The sequence below is a fragment of the Hemitrygon akajei genome, chromosome 24, assembly GCF_048418815.1.
Source record: "Hemitrygon akajei chromosome 24, sHemAka1.3, whole genome shotgun sequence".
NCBI classification, from domain to species: Eukaryota; Metazoa; Chordata; class Chondrichthyes; order Myliobatiformes; family Dasyatidae; genus Hemitrygon; species Hemitrygon akajei.
Genome location: NC_133147.1, coordinates 45249111 through 45269665, shown reverse-complemented (window position 1 = coordinate 45269665; position 20555 = coordinate 45249111). Strand labels below are relative to the sequence as shown.

The window sequence follows — 20555 nt, the reverse complement described above, 5'->3', positions numbered from 1 at the left end:
AACCCTGGAACATTAAGCTGCCAGTCCTGCCCCTCCTGTGGCCAAGTTTCACTAATGGCTACAATGTCATAATTCCACGTGTCAATCCACGCCCTCAGCTCGTCAGCCTTCCCCACAATACTCCTCGCATTGAAATAGACACACCTCAGAAGATTATTACCACCACACACAATCTTACTATTTGTGACTTTGCATGAACTACTAACATAATTTATTTTTACCCCCATTCCACTATCTACTCTAGCACTCTGGTTCCCACCCCCCCTGCAAATCTAGTTTAAACCACCCCCAATAGCACTAACAAACCTCCCTGCAAGGATATTGGTCCCCATCAGGTGTAACCCATCTCTCTTGTACAGGTCCCACCTGCCCCAGAAGATGTCCCAACGATCCTGAAATCTAAAACCCTGCCCCCTACACCAGTTCCTCAGCCACGTGTTCATCCTCCAGAGCATCCTACACTTACCCTCACTGGCACGTGGCACAGGCAGCAATCCGGAGATTACTATCCTCGAGGTCCTGTTTTTCAACTTCCTACCAAGCTCTCTATACTCACTCTTCAGGACCTCCTCACTCTTTCTTCCTACATCATTGGTACCGATGTGTACCATGACATCTGGCTGAACACCCTCCCATTTCAGAATGCTGTGCACGTGATCAGAGACATCCCTGACCCTGGCACCCGGGAGGCAACAAACCATCCGGGAGTCTCTGTCACGACCACAGAGCCTCCTGTCTGTACCCCTGACTATGGAGTCCCCTATCACTACCGCTCTCCTCTTCTTCCTCCCTCCCTTCTGCACTGCAGAACCAGACCCAGAGTGCCAGAGATCCGGCTGCCACAGCTTGTCCCAGGTAAGTCATCCCCCCCCCCAACAGTATCCAAATTGGTATACTTGCTGTTGAGGGGAATGGCCACAGGGGAGCCCTGCTCTGCCTGCCCTTTCCCCTTCCCTCACCTGTGCGCTGCTCCTTTGGTGTAACTGCCTCCCTGTAGCTACTATCTATAAACTCCTCATTCTCCCGAATAATCCGGAGGTCATCCAGCTCCTGCTCCAGTTCCCTAACATAGTCCGTTAGGAGCTGCAGCTGGGTGCACTTCTTGCAGGTATCGTTGTCGGGGATACCGGATGTCTCCCTGACTTCCCACATCCTGCAAGAGGAGCATTCCAACATCCTGCCTGGCATTCTCTCTAGTCTGAACAAAAAAAAAAGAAGAAAAACAGAAACTTACCGGAACCTACCCTTCTCGCCTCTGCCTGACTGAGCCACAGCTCCGCCTCAGTCCACTCCAACAATGGCCGCTGTATATGACGGGCTTTCTTTTAAACCTCGGCGCGCTACGTCACGCGCCTGCGCAATTCAGCCTCTTCCCCCCCCCCCCCCCCCACCGATCAGCTGAAGAAGGAAAAAACGAGCTTCCCTCCGCGATGCGGGCCAGCAACACACACAAAATGCTGGAGGAACTCAGCAGGCCAGGCAGCATCTGTAGTAAAAAGTACAGTTGATGTTTTGAGCCGGAACCCTTTGGCAGGACTGGAAAATAAAAAGCCAAGGGATTGATTCCTGCGGAAAGCAGGAAGTGGGAGAGGGAATGATGTGCTTGGTGGTGGGATTCCGTTGGAGGTGGCAGAAGTTTCAGAGAATTTGTGCTGGACATGGAGGCTTCTGGGGTGGTAGGTGAGGACAAGAGGAATCCTATCTCTGGTAGCGTGGCGGGAGGATGGGGTGAGAGCAGACGTGCATTAAATGGAAAAGATGAGGTTGAGGGCAGCATTGATTGGGGAGGAAAGGAAGCACATTTCTTTGAAAAAGGAGGACATCGCTTTAGTTCTGCATTGCAAAGCCTCATCCAGAGAGGAGATATGGTGGAGACAGAGGAATTGAGAGAAGGGGATGGGTATTTTTCCAAGGTATAGTCCACGTAGCTGTGAGAGTCCGTGTGTTTATTGGTGGATAAGCTGTCTCCAGAGATAGAGACAGTGAGATCGAGAAATGAGAGGGAGATGTTGGAAATGGACCGGGTAAATATGAGGGCAGGGTGGAAGTTGGAGGGAAAGTGGATGAAGTTAACGAGTTCAGCATGGGTGCAGACGTTGATGTAGGGGCAGTCACCAGTGTAGGTTTGGAACATAGACTGTTCCCCATAGCCAACAAACAGGCAGGCATATTTGGGACCCATGTGAGTGCCCATGGCTGCTCCTTTTGTTTGATGAAAGTTCCGCTGCTGGTGGTGGAGGGGAACTGGTTGGGTCTGGAGTCCAGAAAGAAACGGAAAGCTTTGAGGCCTTCCAGGGGAGGTCCTTGTCCCTAGTCCCTAGCCGGTTCTATCCCTTCTTGTTCCTCACCTCCGTCAGGTTGTGCCCCGCGTCCTGCCCAGGCCCCTGCGTCCTGCCTGAGAGTTCCATGGCCCACCCAGGAGGCTAGCCTCCTAGAACTCCTAACCTCCAGCCTCAAGCCAAGCCTCAATACCTCCTAGGACTGCAAGATCTCCTTGACTCCAAGGGCTCCACGAAACAAGGTCTCCACGAACGCCATGGTCTCCATGAATGCAACGGTCTCCACGAATTGTCCTGTCCTTTAGTTTTGACCCGCCCTGGTCCTAGTACTTCAGTGTCTGCTCCTGCTTTTGGGTCCAGTCCCCACGCACCCCCTTATGACAGATGAGGTTTGGAATTCAATTCTCAAGTCGGTTAATTCAACTTCTCTATTTGCTCGCCACTACCTTTTACAGTTTAAGGTTGTACACAGGGCTCATATGTCTAAAACTAAATTATCGCGGTTCTATCCTGATATTAGTCCCTGTTGCGATGTGCAAAGGGGGTGAGGCTTCCCTTATTCATATGTATTGGACTTGTCCTAGCTTGGAGAAATTCTGGAGAGATTTTTTAAAACTTTATCTCAAATACTTAATTACTACTTGGAACTGAACCCTCTGATTGCTCTTTTCGGCACTTCGGGAGAAGTTGACATGCATCTGACTCCGACTAAGCATCGTACATTGTTTCTCGCCTCTCTCTTGGCCAGACGTGCAGTCCTTCTTAGGTGGAGAGATGCTGCCCCATCCACTCATGCTCAATGGCTCAGAGACAGTTTGTCCTGCTTAGACCTTGAAAAGATTCGGACATGAAGTTCCAAAAGCTGTGGGGATCTTTTCTTGAATATTTTCATAATTTCTATTTAGATGAAGAGTGCATCCCTCCCTTTTTTCTTTTGCATTTCATTCCCTTACTTCCAGCTTCTTATGGTTAAGATTTACTTTCTTTTGTTGCATAAACATATTATAGTTTAGATAGCAGGCAATATATCTTCTTTTTATAAATACAGCTCTGTGGTGATAAAAGTTCTGATTAACTTCTTTATATATCATAAAGTTGGTTTGGAGTTGGGTAGTGGGAGGGTGGGGTGGTAACTAACTTTATATGATTCTACTGTGGGTGCTTTTTCTTAATTGTTATGAACTGTACATTTGATATGTTTGCTTTGCACTGCATAAACCTCTTTTTTATTGTTTTTTGTTTTGCCATTTTGTAGAAACTCATTAAAAAATTAATAAACAAAAAACAAGATGACGACGAACATCTTTCTAACCTTGAACAAGTGCTCACCAGGTTACGAGAATATAGGCTCAGAGCTAACCGACAGAAATGTGAGTTTTTCAAAAAGGAAATTTCATACTGTGGGCATGTGATCAACAAGGATGGCTTACACATGTCTCAACACAAGATAGAAGTGGTGCTTAAGGCACCACCACCTGAAAATGTGTCTCAGCTGATTGCATATCTTGGACTAGTGAACTATTACCACAAGTTCTTGCCTAACCTATCCACAGTAACTAAATGCATTATTACAGACAGGGACACAATGGAAGTCGACTGAGAGCTGTGAGAAAGTGTTTCAAGAAACTAAAAGACTCATAACTTTGGAAGGGGTGCTCGCGCACTTTGACCCCTCCTTACCAAACCAACTGGCTTGTGATGCCTCACCCCATGAGATAGGAGCTGTGTTATCGCACAAGTTTCCAGATGGCTCAGAAAGACCAATAGCCTTTGCCTCAAGAACCACTAACTTCAGCTGAACGCATCTACACACAGATTGACAGAGCCTCGGGAGTCAAGAAATTCAGTCAGTACCTGTATGGTCAAAAGTTTACCCTGTTGACTGACCATCAGCCTCTCATGTCAATCTTCAACCCAGGGAAAGGTTTTCCAGTGACGACAGCACAAAGGCTGCAGCGAAGGTCTCTTTTCTTAGGAGGTCACATGTATGTCATTGAACACAAGGGGACCAAACAATACAGCAACGCAGATGGTTTGTCACATTTACCACTGCTGACTTCTGAGATAACTACACAAATGTATTCAGCAGAGGTCTTTCATACAACAATAGCTGGACAATTACCAGTGACAAACAGCCTCATTGAAAGGGAAACACGCAATGACCCCATGTTGTCAAAAGTGTATGACATCACGGTAAAGGGGTGGCCAGCGCATGGTAACACACTGTTTCCAGCCTTCTCGGCAAGGAAGGAGCAGTTGTCAGTGTGCTGGGAACACTAATGTGTGGTTCACGAGTTGTGATTCCTCCCAAGCTACACACCAGAATTTAGGAGGAACTGCATGAGGGGCACCTGGGTACCGTGAAGATGAAAGGTCTTGCCCGTGCCTATGTGTAGTGGCCAGGAGTCAATAAACAGATTGAGGACTTGACCAAGAACTGCTCTGGATGTCAAAAGATCCAGAACGCACCACCACAAGCCCCTCTCCATCCATGGGAGTGGCCCTCATCACCATGGCAACGAGTGCACATCGACTCTGCTGGACCATTCATGGACTCTATCTTTTTAATCGCCATCACTGCACATTCCAAATGGCCAGAGGTCATCAAAATGAAGACAATCACATTGGAAAAGACCATTAAAATTCTGAGGGCCGTGTTCGCCAGGAATGGCATACTGGAAGAAATCTGCACAGACAATAGACGACAATTTGTCTCTGAAGAATTCCAAAGTTTTGTGAAGAATAATGGAATCAAGCACTTTACCTGTTACCATCCATCCACAAATGGCTTGGCAGAAAAATTTGTGCAGATATTCAAGAAAGCCATCAAGGCAATGGACAGCGAAAATCCACCAGTGCAACACAAGATAGACAACTTCCTTCTTGCCTATCGTAATGCAGTAAATGCAACCACTAACCAGACTCCAGCAATGATGTTTCTGAACAGGAACCTGAGGTCCCGCATGGATCTTCTCAAATCAGATGTACTGTGCTAAGTCAACACGGAGCTTCAGTGTGGGACAGTCAGCTCTTGTGCATGATTACCGGACTGAAAAGTGGCAGCTGGGTACAATTTCTGCCATAGACAGGCCACTGATGTATACAGTGGAAGTGGGAGAGAACATATGGAGGAGGCATGTGGACCAAATCTTGGATGCTCAGTTGAAAAGCACAACAACACCTTGCCCAGATTCCCCTGACATAGAAGCAAACACTCCTGATGTGACTACATCAGCCTCATCTACAGAAGACCACCCCTCCCCAGAGACTTGAGTTATAATCTGACTTTATTAAGCTACTTTGTTATAATTTGTAAAGAATTGGTAGGCGTTTGTAAGTTAAGGGTAAACATATTTCTTTAGCGTAGTACCCCAGTAAAAAAAAGTTGATACACTTTTAAAATAAAGGGGAGAAATGTACTGTATAGTTGTAGTATACAACTTTATACAACTTTATGTTGTAGTAACACGTCATTGCATGCGCTATTAGGCGTGTATTGATCTGTACGTGAGTGTCAAAGTTCGGATTTTACCAGTAAAGAACCATGAAACTTAATTGCCGTCTCCAGTGTTTTTATTAATAACTTTGTTGTGTAAACAGGTCGCATACACAACACCTACAAATGTAATGGATGCGGCCCAGTCCATCATGAGTAAAGCCTCTCCACCACTGAGCACATCTACATGGTGCATTGTCGCAGGAAAGCAGCTTCCAACATCAAAGACCCACGCGGTCCAGGCCAAGCTCTCTTCTCGCTGCTGCCATTGGGAAGAAGGTACAGGAACCTCAGGACTCACAACACCAGGTTCAGGAACAGTTATCACCCCTCAACCAACAGGTTCTTGAAACAGAGGGGGTAACTTCTCTCAATTTCACTTGCCCCATCACTGTATTTTTCCCACAACTAGTGGACTCACTTTCAAAGACTCTTCATCTCATGTTCTCAATATTTATTGCTTGTGTTACATACCCGTGACACGTGACAGTGGTACCCTTGTCACGTGACTGGGGTTGAAGCTATACTGGACTTGAGGTAATGGTCTTGTGATGGTAGAGTGACGTCATTTTCCCGCCAGTAGAGGTCATGTGACAGGTTTTTTTTACAGGGTATAAAAGGAGAACCCCTCCCTGTGAGGAGGGACAGTTCATGGCTGGATTTGCCATGTTGACTTCATGCCACTGTGTGATTTAATGTTATGACACAGTTTAGTTGAAAGATGAAGTTTTATCTAATGCCTAAAGTTTAAAAGGTATTTGCCAGCAGTTTCTTTATAACACTGCTAGTTGAGAATCAGTGGAGAGTGAAGATCGGAGTTCGGGAGTTAAAAGATCGAGGAGAATCGATTTCGACGGTGAAACAGGTTCGACCTTGTTTGATCCTTATTCGGAAGGAATTTGTTGACTGTTCTCGTGTTAATCCCAGTGAAATAACAGAAAGGATTGAGAACAGTTCTGTAAAGGAAAGTTCAGTGCCTTTAAGCTGTTTCATTTGTCCATCTCCGTAAATTCTTCGTGGGAAAAGTTCGATTTGAGAACCGAAGCAACACGACGTGAAAGAGAATTTAAATCGTCTTAAAAATTCTCTCCCTTAAATGGACTGTGAGCATTTTGAACTTTTGCAATACTACTTTGAAGAACTGTTTTTGTAACATCGCTTTAAGAACTGATTAAGCTTCATTGCTTTAAGAACTATTTAAGCTGCCGCACAGCAGCGAATTTCCGGTTACGTTATTAGTGATTTGTTTACTTTTGGGGGGTTTGTTTTTCAGTGTTTAATAAACGTGTTATTGGTTATAAAAACCCCTTCCTAACTCATATATTTATGGTTGCTTGAATCCGTAACACTTGCTTGCTTATTTGTTTATCATTTTATTTCTGTTTGCATTTGTACATGGTTGTCTGCCCAGCTTGTTGTGTGTGGTTTTCATTGATTCTATTGTGTTTACATTTACTGTGATTGCTCGCAAGGAAGTGGAATCTCAAGAGCTGGTGACATATATACTTTGATAATAAATTTCCTTTTTATTGGAAATTTCTGGATGTTGCAAAACACTGTTAGAAACCACGATGAATTGAAAATTTTTAGAATTTGGCAAATTGTGATATGAACCTCCGCAATTTGCACAGTCAGAAATTTCACGATTTTGCTAAATGCTGGTAAATCTTCCAGTTGTCGCACATTGTTGGAGTTAAAGCTGAAGGCTTCCTCCGAATTGCACAAAATCCCGCAATCCGTGACCTCCCGCAGAAACTCCATTGTGATGGTGGTCACGCCCGGCGCTGTAGCCAGTAACGGAGACCCGGGCACTTCCAATCGCAGGTGAGGGGGAAGCGTGGTATCTGTCAGTTGATTGGAGGAGAAATCTCAGCCGTTCTTGAGACGCGGTTGGATGACGCAAGGATGACTGACAACGCGGGGGCGGATAAATGAATGATGGTAATGGCCACGCCCACCGTATGACGTCCTCGGCCCCCCGCCCTCACCCGGTCAGTCGGCGGGTCGGCGGCTGGACGCTGAAGGGGAAGGGGCAGGGGCTCCTGTAACAGCTGAAGAGTTGGTGAGCAGCCGGACTGCGGGGGTAATTTTAAAAAGTAAAGGGAGGGACATTTCTTCGAGCAATGCACAGAGGGAGCAGACAGTGCAGCAGTTCTGCGTTTACTACAATAAGACAGCCAGAGATTAATGCCCTGCTAGTGACGTTTTATTGGTGCGAATTTGGCAGAGGGGCAATTAATACAAAGGGGGCATTTATTATTCGAATGCAAAGTAAATTCGTCGCTTAAACGGTGCACCGATTACAGCCACGAGACAGAGATACTTGATCTATTCCACAGAGGATTATAAATAGAATTTAGAGCGGGGAGGGATTTGGGGTTTCATTTTTTTGCATGGTGTCATTTAATGCATGAAGCGGGCAATAACTGCAAGAGGGGCGATTGCAAGGTGTATTAGTGATGTACACTTCAATCATTGCAAATAAGGGTCATTCATAGGTTTAATTAATAAAGCAACGGAAAAGGATCAAGAATCAACTTTATTCGCCAGAAACATTTGCATGTATTAGGGATTTGTGTTGGTCAGGGCGCGACATTCAATTGATAACGAATAAAGTCAAAAGACGGATATGGAATAAACGTACATAAATACCAGCGTGTATTTACAACGTAAACAACATTATAAATAGTGATTTAAAGCGTTTGCAAGGCGGTGACCAATAGATGGGGGGGGGGGCGGGGGGAGGAACGATGTGGTTTGGAATTCTTATATACAGACTGTCAGAAGTGGGTGACAGAACCTCTCGATCTATTATTCTACATATAAACCTCCTAATCCAGGGGTTCAGGGTGTTTATATATAGAGAGTAACAGATCCCGTGAGTGGGTTACAGGCTGGGATCTAATCCAGGGGTTCAGGGTGTTTATAGAGTAACAGATCCCGTGAGTGGGTTACAGGCTGGGATCTAATCCAGGGGTTCAGGGTGTTTATAGAGTAACAGATCCCCTGAGTGGGTTACAGGCTAGGATCTAATCCAGGGGTTCAGGGAGTTTATATATAGAATAACAGATCCCGTGACTGGGTTACAGGCTGGGATCTAATCCAGGGGTTCAGGGAGTTTATATATAGAATAACAGATCCCGTGAGTGGGTTACAGGCTGGGATCTAATCCAGAAGTACTGTTATTCTTGTTCGGATGAATCTTTTATAATTCTGTTGTCTGGGCCTGTTTCTCCCTGTAGTTCACGACCGGACGCTCAGATGCCTCTGCATGACCTGGGCAAGGTGGAGTGCCGGGAGATAAGGGAATGTGATCGCGAGATTGTCTTGGAGATCATGAGGGTGAGCAGTACCTGCAGTGAAAGTGTTTCAGTGACTGGGGAGGGCCATGGAAGTTTGGGATCAGTGGTTGTGAAGGCTGGAGAAGGTTGAGAAAAGATAAAATGGCAGAGACTCAATGGTCAGTCTGTTCATCTTGGAGAGAGAGGGGAAGAGGATCCTGAAAGAGAGGAGTGGAGAGGTAGATTGTTACACCATGCAAGGACAAGACTTGGGTACAAGAGGAGAGTTTTTTTTTCAAAATTAGTCTGTACTCTATACCCAGGAATCTATTATTCAAAGATAGGGAGGGGTTTGTACAGGAGGATGGGAGTGTAGGGGTTACAGAGATAGGGAGGGGTTTGAACAGGAGGATGGGAGTGTAGTGGTTACAGAGATAGGGAGGGGTTTGAACAGGAGGATGGGGAGTGTGTGGGTTACAGGGATAGGGAGGTGGTGAGGGAGGGGTTTGAACAGGAGGATGGGGAGTGTGTGGGTTACAGGGATAGGGAGGTGGTGAGGGAGGGGTTTGAACAGGAGGATGGGGAGCATAGGTGTGACAGAGATAGTGAGGGAGGTTTGGACAGGGAGTGTAGGGGTGACATAAGGAGGGGTTTGGACAGGAGGGTAGGGACATGTGGCTGATACAGTGGTGTCTGAGATGAACAGTTCAGACAGAAGGATGTCTTGAATTGGTATCACATCCACTCATGTTCTCCTGTTCTTTCCTCCTCTCTTCCCCCTCATTCCACCCTTTCTTCCCCTTCTGTCTCCTTTCTCTTGTCCTCTGCCTCACCCCTCTGTCTTCCCCTCACCTCTTCCTGCCTTCCTCCTCCCCACACCCCAGGAATGCTGGGGGGAGTCTGAGAACCGCCTCCTGCTCTTTGCCCTTACCCGCCCACCCTCGCTCCTTCTGCTTGCCCTCGCGAGCAGCGCCCTTCGCTTCCTGCTCGCTTCTTCGGCTGCCGCCCTCCTCCTGCCCCTCCTCCTGGCTGCCGCCCTCCTCAAGTTGGCGCTGGTGTCATTCCACCGCCCAGCATCCTCGTCCTCGCTGCTGGTGGCCTCCCTGTCCACGGGCGAGGTGTGCGGAGTTCTGGGTCTGGCCCCGCCCTGGGGAACAGAGTCTCGCTGTGCTGAGGTTACCTGCCTGGCCGTATCCAGGTTCCGTCGGCGCGGTGGCGTGGGCTCAGCACTCCTGCAGGGGGCAGAAGCAAGAGCGAAGGACGCCGGATGCCAGCAGGTCCTGGCCCGTCTCCGGACGACCGACCGTGGTGCTCTGGCTTTGTTCCGTGGGCGGGGGTACAGGCCGGTGGGGGACAGGGGCACAGAGAGGGTGGAAGGGACGGGAGGAGGGGCAGGATGCTGCTGGGGGGTGTCTGTGGTTCAGTTGTGCCGTGGGGCCACTGTGGAGTACATCAAGGAGCTCTGAACTTCTCTCCCTCCATGTTTCCCTCCCTCCATGTTTCCCTCCCTCCTCTTCTCCCTCACCAGCCAATAGTTGAGGTCAGATTGTTGACCTCCCTCTAGTTGGCCAATTAGTGAAGCTGTACCTTTGGCCACCGTCTTTTCATCCAATGGTGGGGAGATCAAACTATTGACCTTCCTCCTGTCGGCCAATCAATTTTAACTGTCTTCCTACCAGTCACTAGTGGGGAGGCCAGATTGTTGAATGCACTCTATCACTGCTTTTGTCTGTCCTCCCTCACTAGCCAGTGGAGGAGACCAGATCTTTATCCTCCCTCCTACCAGTCTGTCAGAGCACGTACATCTTTGGTCCCTCTCCACTGATGGCCAATCATAATTCCAGGATGTTACACCTCATTCCTTCACCAGGCAGTCGTGGGGAGGCCAATGGGGAAGACCTAATATTGAACTTCCTTCAACAGAGGTTGCCTCCAGACCTTTGACCGCACTCCAGCTGCGCCTCAAACAATCAGGAGGCTGGTTCTTCCATACCTCACCTCCTCTTTGCCCGCATCTTTGACCACCCTTTCTCTGCCCAATCAGAAGAAGCTGGTTCTTCTTCCTTTTCTAACAACCACCCCACCACCATCCTTTGATCTTTCTCCAACTCCTCCCCCACCTCAGACCTTTGTCTTTTCTTGCTGCTGACCAGTCAGGTTCCTTCAGTTGCTTCCAAACCAAGGAGGAGGCCAAACACCCCTGGACATCTGAACTCTCACACTGAAGGAAGACCCGCCCGGGATCATTGTCCATCCTCTGCTCATCCATTCAGGTGGCTGGCGTCAAACATGTGAACTTCATCATGCTGACCAATAGGGTGGCTGCTCCCAGCATTATTGTACTTGATCGATCAGGAGGCTAGGTTGTGGACTCTTGGCCTCCTTTCTTGCCACCCATTTAGGAGGCCGGCTCAAGACCTTTGACCTTCCATTCCAACAACCAACCAGCCAATCAGGAAGCTGGGTGTACATCAGGGTATCTCACCTGACTGGATTTTGGGATGGGTGGGGGGGGGCGTGGTGACGTCTTGTCCTGGGATCAGATGTAAAACCAGAATAATTTCCACCCATTCCCACAAACATTGTTCGGTTTTATGGAAAGGAAGATCACGGCCTCTACATCCACTTGCCATCTAGTATCTCCTAGCTCAAGAACTCCAGTTCTGGCAATGTCCTGGTGAATCTTTTCTGCACCCCCACCGCCCCCCCCCATTTCTGGCAATCCCACCTTTCCTACAGCAGGGCGACCAGAACTGAACACAGTTCTTCCAGTGTGGTCCTGTAGAACTGAACACAGTTCTTCCAGTGTGGTCCTGTAGAACTGAACACAGTTCTTCCAGTGTGGTCCTGTAGAACTGAAAACAGTTCTTCCAGTGTGGTCCTGTAGAACTGAACACAATTCTTCCAGTGTGGTCCTGTAGAACTGAACATAATTCTTCCAGTGTGGTCCTGTAGAACTGAACACAATTCTTCCAGTGTGGTCCTGTAGAACTGAACACAGTTCTTCCAGTGTGGTCCTGTAGAACTGAACACAGTTCTTCCAGTGTGGTCCTGTAGAACTGAACACAATTCTTCCAGTGTGGTCCTGTAGAACTGAACACAGTTCTTCCAGTGTGGTCCTGTAGAACTGAACACAGTTCTTCCAGTGTGGTCCTGTAGAACTGAACACAGTTCTTCCAGTGTGGTCCTGTAGAACTGAACACAGTTCTTCCAGTGTGGTCCTGTAGAACTGAACACAGTTCTTCCAGTGTGGTCCTGTAGAACTGAACACAGTTCTTCCAGTGTGGTTCTGTAGAACTGAACACAGTTCTTCCAGTGTGGTCCTGTACAACTGAACACAATTCTTCCAGTGTGGTACTGTAGAATTGAACACAATTCTTCCAGTGTGGTCCTGTAGAACTGAACACAGTTCTTCCATTGTGGTCCTGTAGAACTGAACACAGTTCTTCCATTGTGGTCCTGTAGAACTGAACACAGTTCTTCCAGTGTGGTCCTGTAGAACTGAGCACAATTCTTCCAGTGTGGTCCTGTAGAACTGAACACAGTTCTTCCAGTGTGGTCCTGTAGAACTGAGCACAATTCTTCCAGTGTGGTCCTGTAGAACTGAACACAATTCTTCCATTGTTGTCCTGTAGTACAGAATACAATTCTTCCAGTGTGGTCTTCCAGTGTGGTCCTGTAGAACTGAACACAATTCTTCCAGTGTGGTCCTGTAGAACTGAACACAGTTCTTCCATTGTGGTACTGTAGAACTGAGCACAATTCTTCCAGTGTGGTCCTGTAGAACTGAACACAGTTCTTCCATTGTGGTCCTGTAGAACTGAACACAATTCTTCCATTGTTGTCCTGTAGTACAGAATACAATTCTTCCAGTGTGGTCTTCCAGTGTGGTCCTGTAGAACTGAACACAATTCTTCCAGTGTGGTCCTGTAGAACTGAACACAGTTCTTCCATTGTGGTACTGTAGAACTGAGCACAATTCTTCCAGTGTGGTCCTGTAGAACTGAACACTGTTCTTCCAGTGTGGTCCTGTAGAACTGAACACAGTTCTTCCATTGTGGTCCTGTAGAACTGAACACAGTTCTTCCAGTGTGGTCCTGTAGAACTGAACACAGTTCTTCCAGTGTGGTCCTGTAGAACTGCAACACAACATCTCAACTCCTCTACTCCGTGCCACGACTGATGAAGGCTAGCGTGCTGAACATGGAACAGTAGACAATGTCCACCTCCCTCTGTTCCCTGTAACAATGTCCATCTCCCTTCATTCCCTGTGTACAGTGTCCATCTCGCTCTGTTACCCATACACAATGTCCATCTCCTTACGCTCCCCGTACACAACATCCATCTCCCCCATTCCCCATACACAACGTCCATCTCCCCCCATTCCCCATACACAATGTCCATCTCCCCCCCGTTCCCCGTACACAATGTCCATCTCCCTCCGTTCCCCGTACACAATGTCCATCTCCCTCTGTTCTGTGTAGACAATGTCCATCTCCCTCCGTTCCCCGTACACAATGGCCATCTCCCTCCATTCCCCATACACAATGTCCATCTCCCTCCGTTCCCCGTACACAATGTCCATCTCCCTCCGTTCCCCGTACACAATGTCCATCTCCCTCTGTTCTGTGTAGATAATGTCCATCTCCCTCCGTTCCCCGTACACAATGTCCATCTCCCTCTGTTCTGTGTAGACAATGTCCATCTCCCTCCGTTCCCCGTACACAATGTCCATCTCCCTCCATTCCCCGTACACAATGTCCATCTCCCTCTGTTCTGTGTAGATAATGTCCATCTCCCTCTGTTCTGTGTAGATAATGTCCATCTCCCTCCGTTCCCCGTACACAATGTCCATCTCCCTCTGTTCTGTGTAGACAATGTCCATCTCCCTCCGTTCCCCGTACACAATGTCCATCTCCCTCCATTCCCCATACACAATGTCCATCTCCCTCCGTTCCCCGTACACAATGTCCATCTCCCTCCATTCCCCATACACAATGTCCATCTCCCTCCGTTCCCCGTACACAATGTCCATCTCCCTCTGTTCTGTGTAGACAACGTCCACCTCCATAAGACATGGAGGTTCAGCCCATTGAGTCTGCTCCGCCATTCCATCGTGGCTAATTTTGGATCCCACTCAACCCCATACACCTGCCTTCTTGCCTTACACTTTGTCAGGAAACTATCAACTGCCGCCTTAAATATACCCAAGGACTCGGCCTCCACCGCAGTCTCTGACAGAGCATTCCACAGATTCACTACTCTGGCTAAAAATATTCCTCCTTACCTGTGTTCCAAAAAGTCACCCCTCAACTTTGAGGCTGTGCCTTCTAGTTCTTGATAACCCCACCAAAGGAAAGATCTTCTCCATCCTCTCTAGTCCTGTCAACATTTGGTAGGTTTCAAAGAGATCCCCTGCATTCTTCTAAATTCCAGTGTCCAGGCCCAAAGCTGCCAAACATTCCTTCATGCTAATTAAACTAATCTCTGCTGTCTACACAATCTGCATCCCCTTCCGTTCCCCATACACATTGTCCATCTCTTTCTCTTCTCTGTACATAGTGTCTATTTCCCTCTGTTCTTTTATAACTGTGAGGGGTATTGATAGAGTAAATGCAAGCAGACTTTTTCCACTGAGGTTGTGTGAGATGAGATGTTATTTTGCAGTTGTATAAGATGTTGGTGAGGCCGCACTTGGAGTAATGTGTTCAGTTCTGATCACCCTGCTGTAGGAAAGATGCCATTGAGCTGGAAAGGTGCAGAGGAGATTTTCAAGGACTGACTTTGTGAGAGAGATTGGCAGTGTTTGGAGTACAAAGTTGTATTCACAACTTTGTAGATAGATAGATAGATACTTTATTCATCCCCATGGGGAAATTCAACTTTTTTTCCAATGTCCCATACACTTGTTGTAGCAAAACTAATTACATACAATACTTAACTCAGTAAAAAAATATGATATGCATCTCAATCACTATCTCAAAAAGCATTAATAATAGCTTTTAAAAAGTTCTTAAGTCCTGGCGGTAGAATTGTAAAGCCTAATGGCATTGGGGAGTATTGACCTCTTCATCCTGTCTGAGGAGCATTGCATCGATAGTAACCTGTCGCTGAAACTGCTTCTCTGTCTCTGGATGGTGCTATGTAGAGGATGTTCAGAGTTATCCATAATTGACCGTAGCCTACTCAGCGCCCTTCTCTCAGCTACCGATGTTAAACTCTCCAGTACTTTGCCCACGACAGAGCCCGCCTTCCTTACCAGCTTATTAAGACGTGAGGCGTCCCTCTTCTTAATGCTTCCTCCCCAACACGCCACCACAAAGAAGAGGGCGCTCTCCACAACTGACCTATAGAACATCTTCAGCATCTCACTACAGACATTGAATGACGCCAACCTTCTTAGGAAGTACAGTCGACTCTGTGCCTTCCTGCACAAGGCATCTGTGTTGGCAGTCCAGTCTAGCTTCTCGTCTAACTGTATTCCCAGATACTTGTAGGTCTTAACCTGCTCCACACATTCTCCATTAATGATCACTGGCTCCATATGAGGCCTAGATCTCCTAAAGTCCACCACCATCTTCTTGGTCTTGGTGATATTGAGACGCAGGTAGTTTGAGTTGCACCATATCACAAAGTCCTGTATCAGTTTCCTATACTCCTCCTCCTGTCCTTTCCTGACACACCCCACTATGGCCGTGTCATCAGCGAACTTCTGCACATGGCAGGACTCCGAGTTATATTGGAAGTCTGATGTGTACAGGGTGAACAGGACCCTTGTGGTTCCTTGTGGCTTGATGGTCTGAACAAGATGGGCTAGAGTCTGTCTTCTTGCTTGGTAGAACGTGCTTTCAAGCATTTTTATCGTCTTCCTGAATGGAGATAGATAGATAGATAGATACTTTATTCATCCCCATGGGAAGGTTAGAGAGAATGAGCAGTGTTGGTCAGGTATTTGATCACTCTGGCTGTCAGTGGGAAGTGTAGACAGAATCCATGGAGGGGAGGCTGGTTTCCGTGATGTGCTGAGCTGTGTCCACAACTCTCTGCGGTTTCCTGCGTTCCCGGGCGGAGCAGTTGCCGTACCGAGCTGTGATGCATCCGGATCAGGTGCTTTCTGTGAGGGTCGACGGGGACGTGCTGAATTTCTTTCACCTCCTTAGGACGCAGAGGTGTTGGCTTTCCTGGCTGTAACGTCAATGTGGCTGGATTAGGACAGGCTGTTGATGACGTTCACTCCCAGGAACCTGAATCTCCCCACCTTGCTGATCTCACATCTGCCGATTGTGAGAGGAAAGGACTCTTCTGTTGAGAGGGTCTGTATGGTCCTGTATTTCTTACTTTAAGAAACAGCAGTGAGAAAAGATGATGTTCCTGTGTCACTTGAGGAATGGTGAAATACTCTGGATGGAGGGGAGACCCTCTTCTGGCCTTTTGCCTGTTCCTCTCCATTGGAGTTCCCCAAACCTGGATCCTGAGGCAGTTGTGATGGATCTCGAGTTCCTTCCGCCCATTCTCATGTCACTCAGGGTCAGACACAGAGTGAAGCTCCCTCCCCACTGTCCCATCACACACACCCGGGGTCAGACACAGAGTGAATCTCCCTTCACACCGTCCCATCACACACTCCTGGGGTCAGACACAGACTGAAGCTCCCTCCTCACTGTCCCATCACACACTCCCGGGGTCAGACACAGAGTGAATCTCCCTCCACACTGTCCCATCACACACTCCCGGGGTCAGACACAGAGTGAATCTCCCTCCACACCGTCCCATCACACCCTCCCAGGGTCAGACACAGAGTGAAGCTCCCTCCACACTGTCCCATCACACACTCCCGGGGTCAGACACAGAGTGAATCTCCCTCCACACCGTCCCATCACACACTCCCGGGGTCAGACATAGAGTGAATCTCCCTCCACACCGTCCCATCACACACTCCCGGGGTCAGACACAGAGTGAAATTCCCTCCACACCGTCCCATCACACACTCCCGGGGTCAGACACAGAGTGACCCACCGGGATCCCGTCTCCAGTACCGGTGTCCTGCTTCCTTTTAAACCACTGGGACACTAGCTGGACATTCATCCTGCACCTCACATGGAGGGATCTTTGCATTTAGGAACACATCCCCAGTGGGTTTAGAGGGAAACGAGGTCCCGTTGGGATTAGAGAGAAACAAGGTCCTGGCGGGTTTGAGGGAAACAACGTCTCGATGGGTTGGAGGAAGACAGAATCCCAGCAGGTTTCCAGGGAGATGGCATCGCAGCGGGTTTACGGGGAGATGGCATCGCGGCGGGTTTACGGGGAGATGGCATCGCGGTGGGTTTACGGGGAGATGGCATCGCGGTAGGTTTACGGGGAGATGGCATCGCGGTGGGTTTACGGGGAGATGGCAACGCAGTGTGTTTACAGGGAGATGGCAACGCGGTGGGTTTACGGGGAGATGGCATCGTGGTGGGTTTACGGGGAGATGGCAACGCAGTGGGTTTACGGGGAGATGGCAACGCAGTGGATTTAAGGGGAGATGGCAACGCAGTGGGTTTACGGGGAGATGGCATCACGGTGGGTTTACGGGGAGATGGCAACGCGGTGGGTTTACGGGGAGATGGCAACGCGGTGGGTTTACGGGGAGATGGCAACACAGTGGGTTTACGGGGAGATGGCATCGCGGTGGGTTTACGGGGAGATGGCAACGCAGTGGGTTTAAGGGGAGATGGCATCACGGTGGGTTTACGGGGAGATGGCAACGCAGTGGGTTTACGGGGAGATGGCATCACGGTGGGTTTACGGGGAGATGGCAATGCGGTGGGTTTACGGGGAGATGGCATCGCGGTGGGTTTACGGGGAGATGGCATCGCGGTGGGTTTATGGGGAGACAAAGTTCTGGTGGGTTTCAAAGAAGACAACGCCCCGGCATGCTCGCAATTAGACGTGGCCCTGGGGATTTAACAGGGTGTCGAGTCCCGGCATGTTTGTAATTAGACGTGGCCCTGGGGATTTAACAGGGTATCGAGTCCCGGCATGTTTGAAGAGACAAGGCTCTGACAGGATCCCAGTGGGTTTGAAGGGAGACGTGGTCATGGCAGATGGCGTCTTGGCGGGTTTTAAAGAGAGACATGGTCCCGGCGGGTTTTAAAGAGAGACGTGGTCCCGGCGGGTTTAAAGAGAGATGTGGTCCCGATGGGTTTAAAGAGAGACGTGGTCCCGGCGGGTTTTAAAGAGAGACATGGTCCCCGGCGGGTTTTAAAGAGAGACATGGTCCCGGCAGGTTTTAAAGAGAGACATGGTCCCCGGCGGGTTTTAAAGAGAGACATGGTCCCGGCGGGTTTAAAGGGAGACGGAGACCTGGCGGGTTTTAAAGAGAGACGTGGTCCCGGTGGGTTTAAAGGGAGACATGGTCAAGGCGGGTTTAAAGGGAGACGGAGACCTGGCGGGTTTTAAAGAGAGACGTGGTCCCGGCGGGTTTTAAAGAGAGACATGGTCCCGGTGGGTTTAAAGAGAGACATGGTCCCGGCAGGTTTAAAGGGAGACGGAGACCTGGCGGGTTTTAAAGAGAGACATGGTCCCGGCGGGTTTTAAAGGGAGACATTGTCCCGGCGGGTTTTAAAGAGAGACGTGGTCCCGGCGGGTTTTAAAGAGAGACGTGGTCCCGGCGGGTTTAAAGGGAGACGTGGTCCCGGCGGGTTTTAAAGAGAGACGTGGTCCCGGCGGGTTTTAAAGGGAGACGTGGTCCCGGCGGGTTTAAAGGGAGACGTGGTCCCGGCGGGTTTAAAGGGAGACGTGGTCCCGGCGGGTTTAAAGGGAGACGTGGTCCCGGCGGGTTTAAAGGGAGACGTGGTCCCGGCGGGTTTAAAGGGAGACGTGGTCCCGGCGGGTTTAAAGGGAGACGTGGTCCCGGCGGGTTTAAAGGGAGACGGAGACCTGGCGGGTTTTAAAGAGAGACCTGGTCCCGGCGGGTTTTAAAGAGAGACGTGGTCCCGGTGGGTTTTAAAGGGAGACGTGGTCCCGGCGGGTTTAAAGGGAGACGTGGTCCCGGCGGGTTTTAAAGAGAGACGTGGTCCCGGCGGGTTTAAAGAGAGACGTGGTCCCGGCGGGTTTAAAGAGAGACGTGGTCCCGGCGGGTTTAAAGAGAGACGTGGTCCCGGCGGGTTTAAAGAGAGACGTGGTCCCGGCGGGTTTAAAGAGAGACGTGGTCCCGGCGGGTTTAAAGAGAGACGTGGTCCCGGCGGGTTTTAAAGAGAGACGTGGTCCCGGCGGGTTTAAAGAGAGACGTGGTCCCGGCGGGTTTAAAGAGAGACCTGGTCCCGGCGGGTTTAAAGAGAGACGTGGTCCCGGCGGGTTTTAAAGAGAGACGTGGTCCCGGCAGGTTTTAAAGAGAGACGTGGTCCCGGCGGGTTTTAAAGAGAGACGTGGTCCCGGCGGGTTTTAAAGAGAGACGTGGTCCCGGCGGGTTTAAAGGGAGACGGAGACCTGGCGGGTTTAAAGAGAGACTTGGTCCCGGCAGGTTTAAAGGGAGACGTGGTCCCGGCGGGTTTAAAGGGAAACGTGGTCCCGGTGGGTTTAAAGGGAGACGGAGACCTGGCGGGTTTAAAGGAAGAAGGGGTTGCGGTGGGCCCTAAACATCAGTCAGGGAACCAGCTGCATAAACCTTTGGGATTTCGTGATTGTGGCTTATCGGAGTTTTGTTATAATTTGATGATTTGCCCAGTGTGTTTGTTAATTTTAAAGAATTTCTTATTAATAAATTGTGATACAAAATTGATGTCTCCTGTATTATAGCCAAAGTCCTTTCAGCCCAAATTGTCCATGTTAACCAAAGGTACTTTCCTGACCCGATCCCATCTACCCACATTTGCCCTGTCTCCCTCTAAATTGTTCCTAGCCCTGTGCCTGTTCAAGTCTCTTTTATATGTTGTTAATGTGTATATGATGATAAGAGGCCTTGATGGTGTGGATAGCCAGAGGCTTTTTCCACGGGCCGAAATGGCTAACGCGAAGTGGCTTGGTTTCAATGTACTTGGAAGCAGGTACAAGGGGAATGTCAGAGGTAAGTTTTTCACACAGAGAGTGGTGGGTGCACTGCCAGTGGGGGTGGGTACAACAGGGTCTTTTAAGAGACTCTTAGATAGGTACATGGAGCTGAGAAAAACAGAGAGCTCTTTGGTATGGAAATTCTAGACATTTCTAGAGTAGGTTACGTGGTTGGCACAACGCTGTAGACCGAATGTGCTGTAGATTTCTATGTTTCTATCTGCCTGCTTCAAGCACATCCTCTGGCAGCCTGTCCTATAGAAAGACCAGTGGGTGAAAAAGTGCCCATTGGGTCCCTAAAATCTATCCCCCCGAATCACCTTAACACAGTTGTCCTCTACTTTTACTCCCTACCGCAGTGATTGCCCACCTTATCAACACACAGTTTCCTGCTCCCTTTAAACACTCAAGATCCTTGTCTCCCACTGCCGTTAAACCCTTCGGGACACTTGTTCCACTCCCTTTAAA

At 48.9% G+C, this 20555-nt stretch overlaps 2 protein-coding genes across 5 annotated transcripts; both read left to right on the top strand.

The window, feature by feature from the left end:
* Positions 1-7738: 7738 nt before the first annotated feature.
* On the top strand, positions 7739-19814 carry nat14 (N-acetyltransferase 14 (GCN5-related, putative)). 2 transcript variants are annotated; one of them, XM_073028711.1, is made up of 3 exons: positions 7739-7837; positions 9018-9117; positions 9941-19814. In XM_073028711.1, exons 2-3 carry the CDS (start codon positions 9037-9039, stop codon positions 10520-10522), a joined length of 663 nt encoding a protein of 220 aa, XP_072884812.1. In that variant the 5' UTR covers positions 7739-7837; positions 9018-9036; the 3' UTR covers positions 10523-19814. The 2 variants fall into 2 exon arrangements, with proteins under 2 accessions (XP_072884812.1, XP_072884813.1); XM_073028712.1 differs by having other exon boundaries at positions 7779-7858.
* Positions 13453-19814, top strand: LOC140716040 (uncharacterized). Of its 3 annotated transcripts, none has more exons than XM_073028708.1 (2): positions 13453-19340; positions 19423-19814. In XM_073028708.1, the coding sequence occupies exon 1, from the start codon at positions 13453-13455 to the stop codon at positions 14395-14397; it is 945 nt and encodes a 314-aa protein (XP_072884809.1). In that variant the 3' UTR covers positions 14398-19340; positions 19423-19814. The 3 variants fall into 3 exon arrangements, with proteins under 3 accessions (XP_072884809.1, XP_072884810.1, XP_072884808.1); XM_073028709.1 differs by having other exon boundaries at positions 13453-19422; positions 19561-19814; XM_073028707.1 differs by having other exon boundaries at positions 13453-19450; positions 19561-19814.
* Positions 19815-20555: the final 741 nt, after the last annotated feature.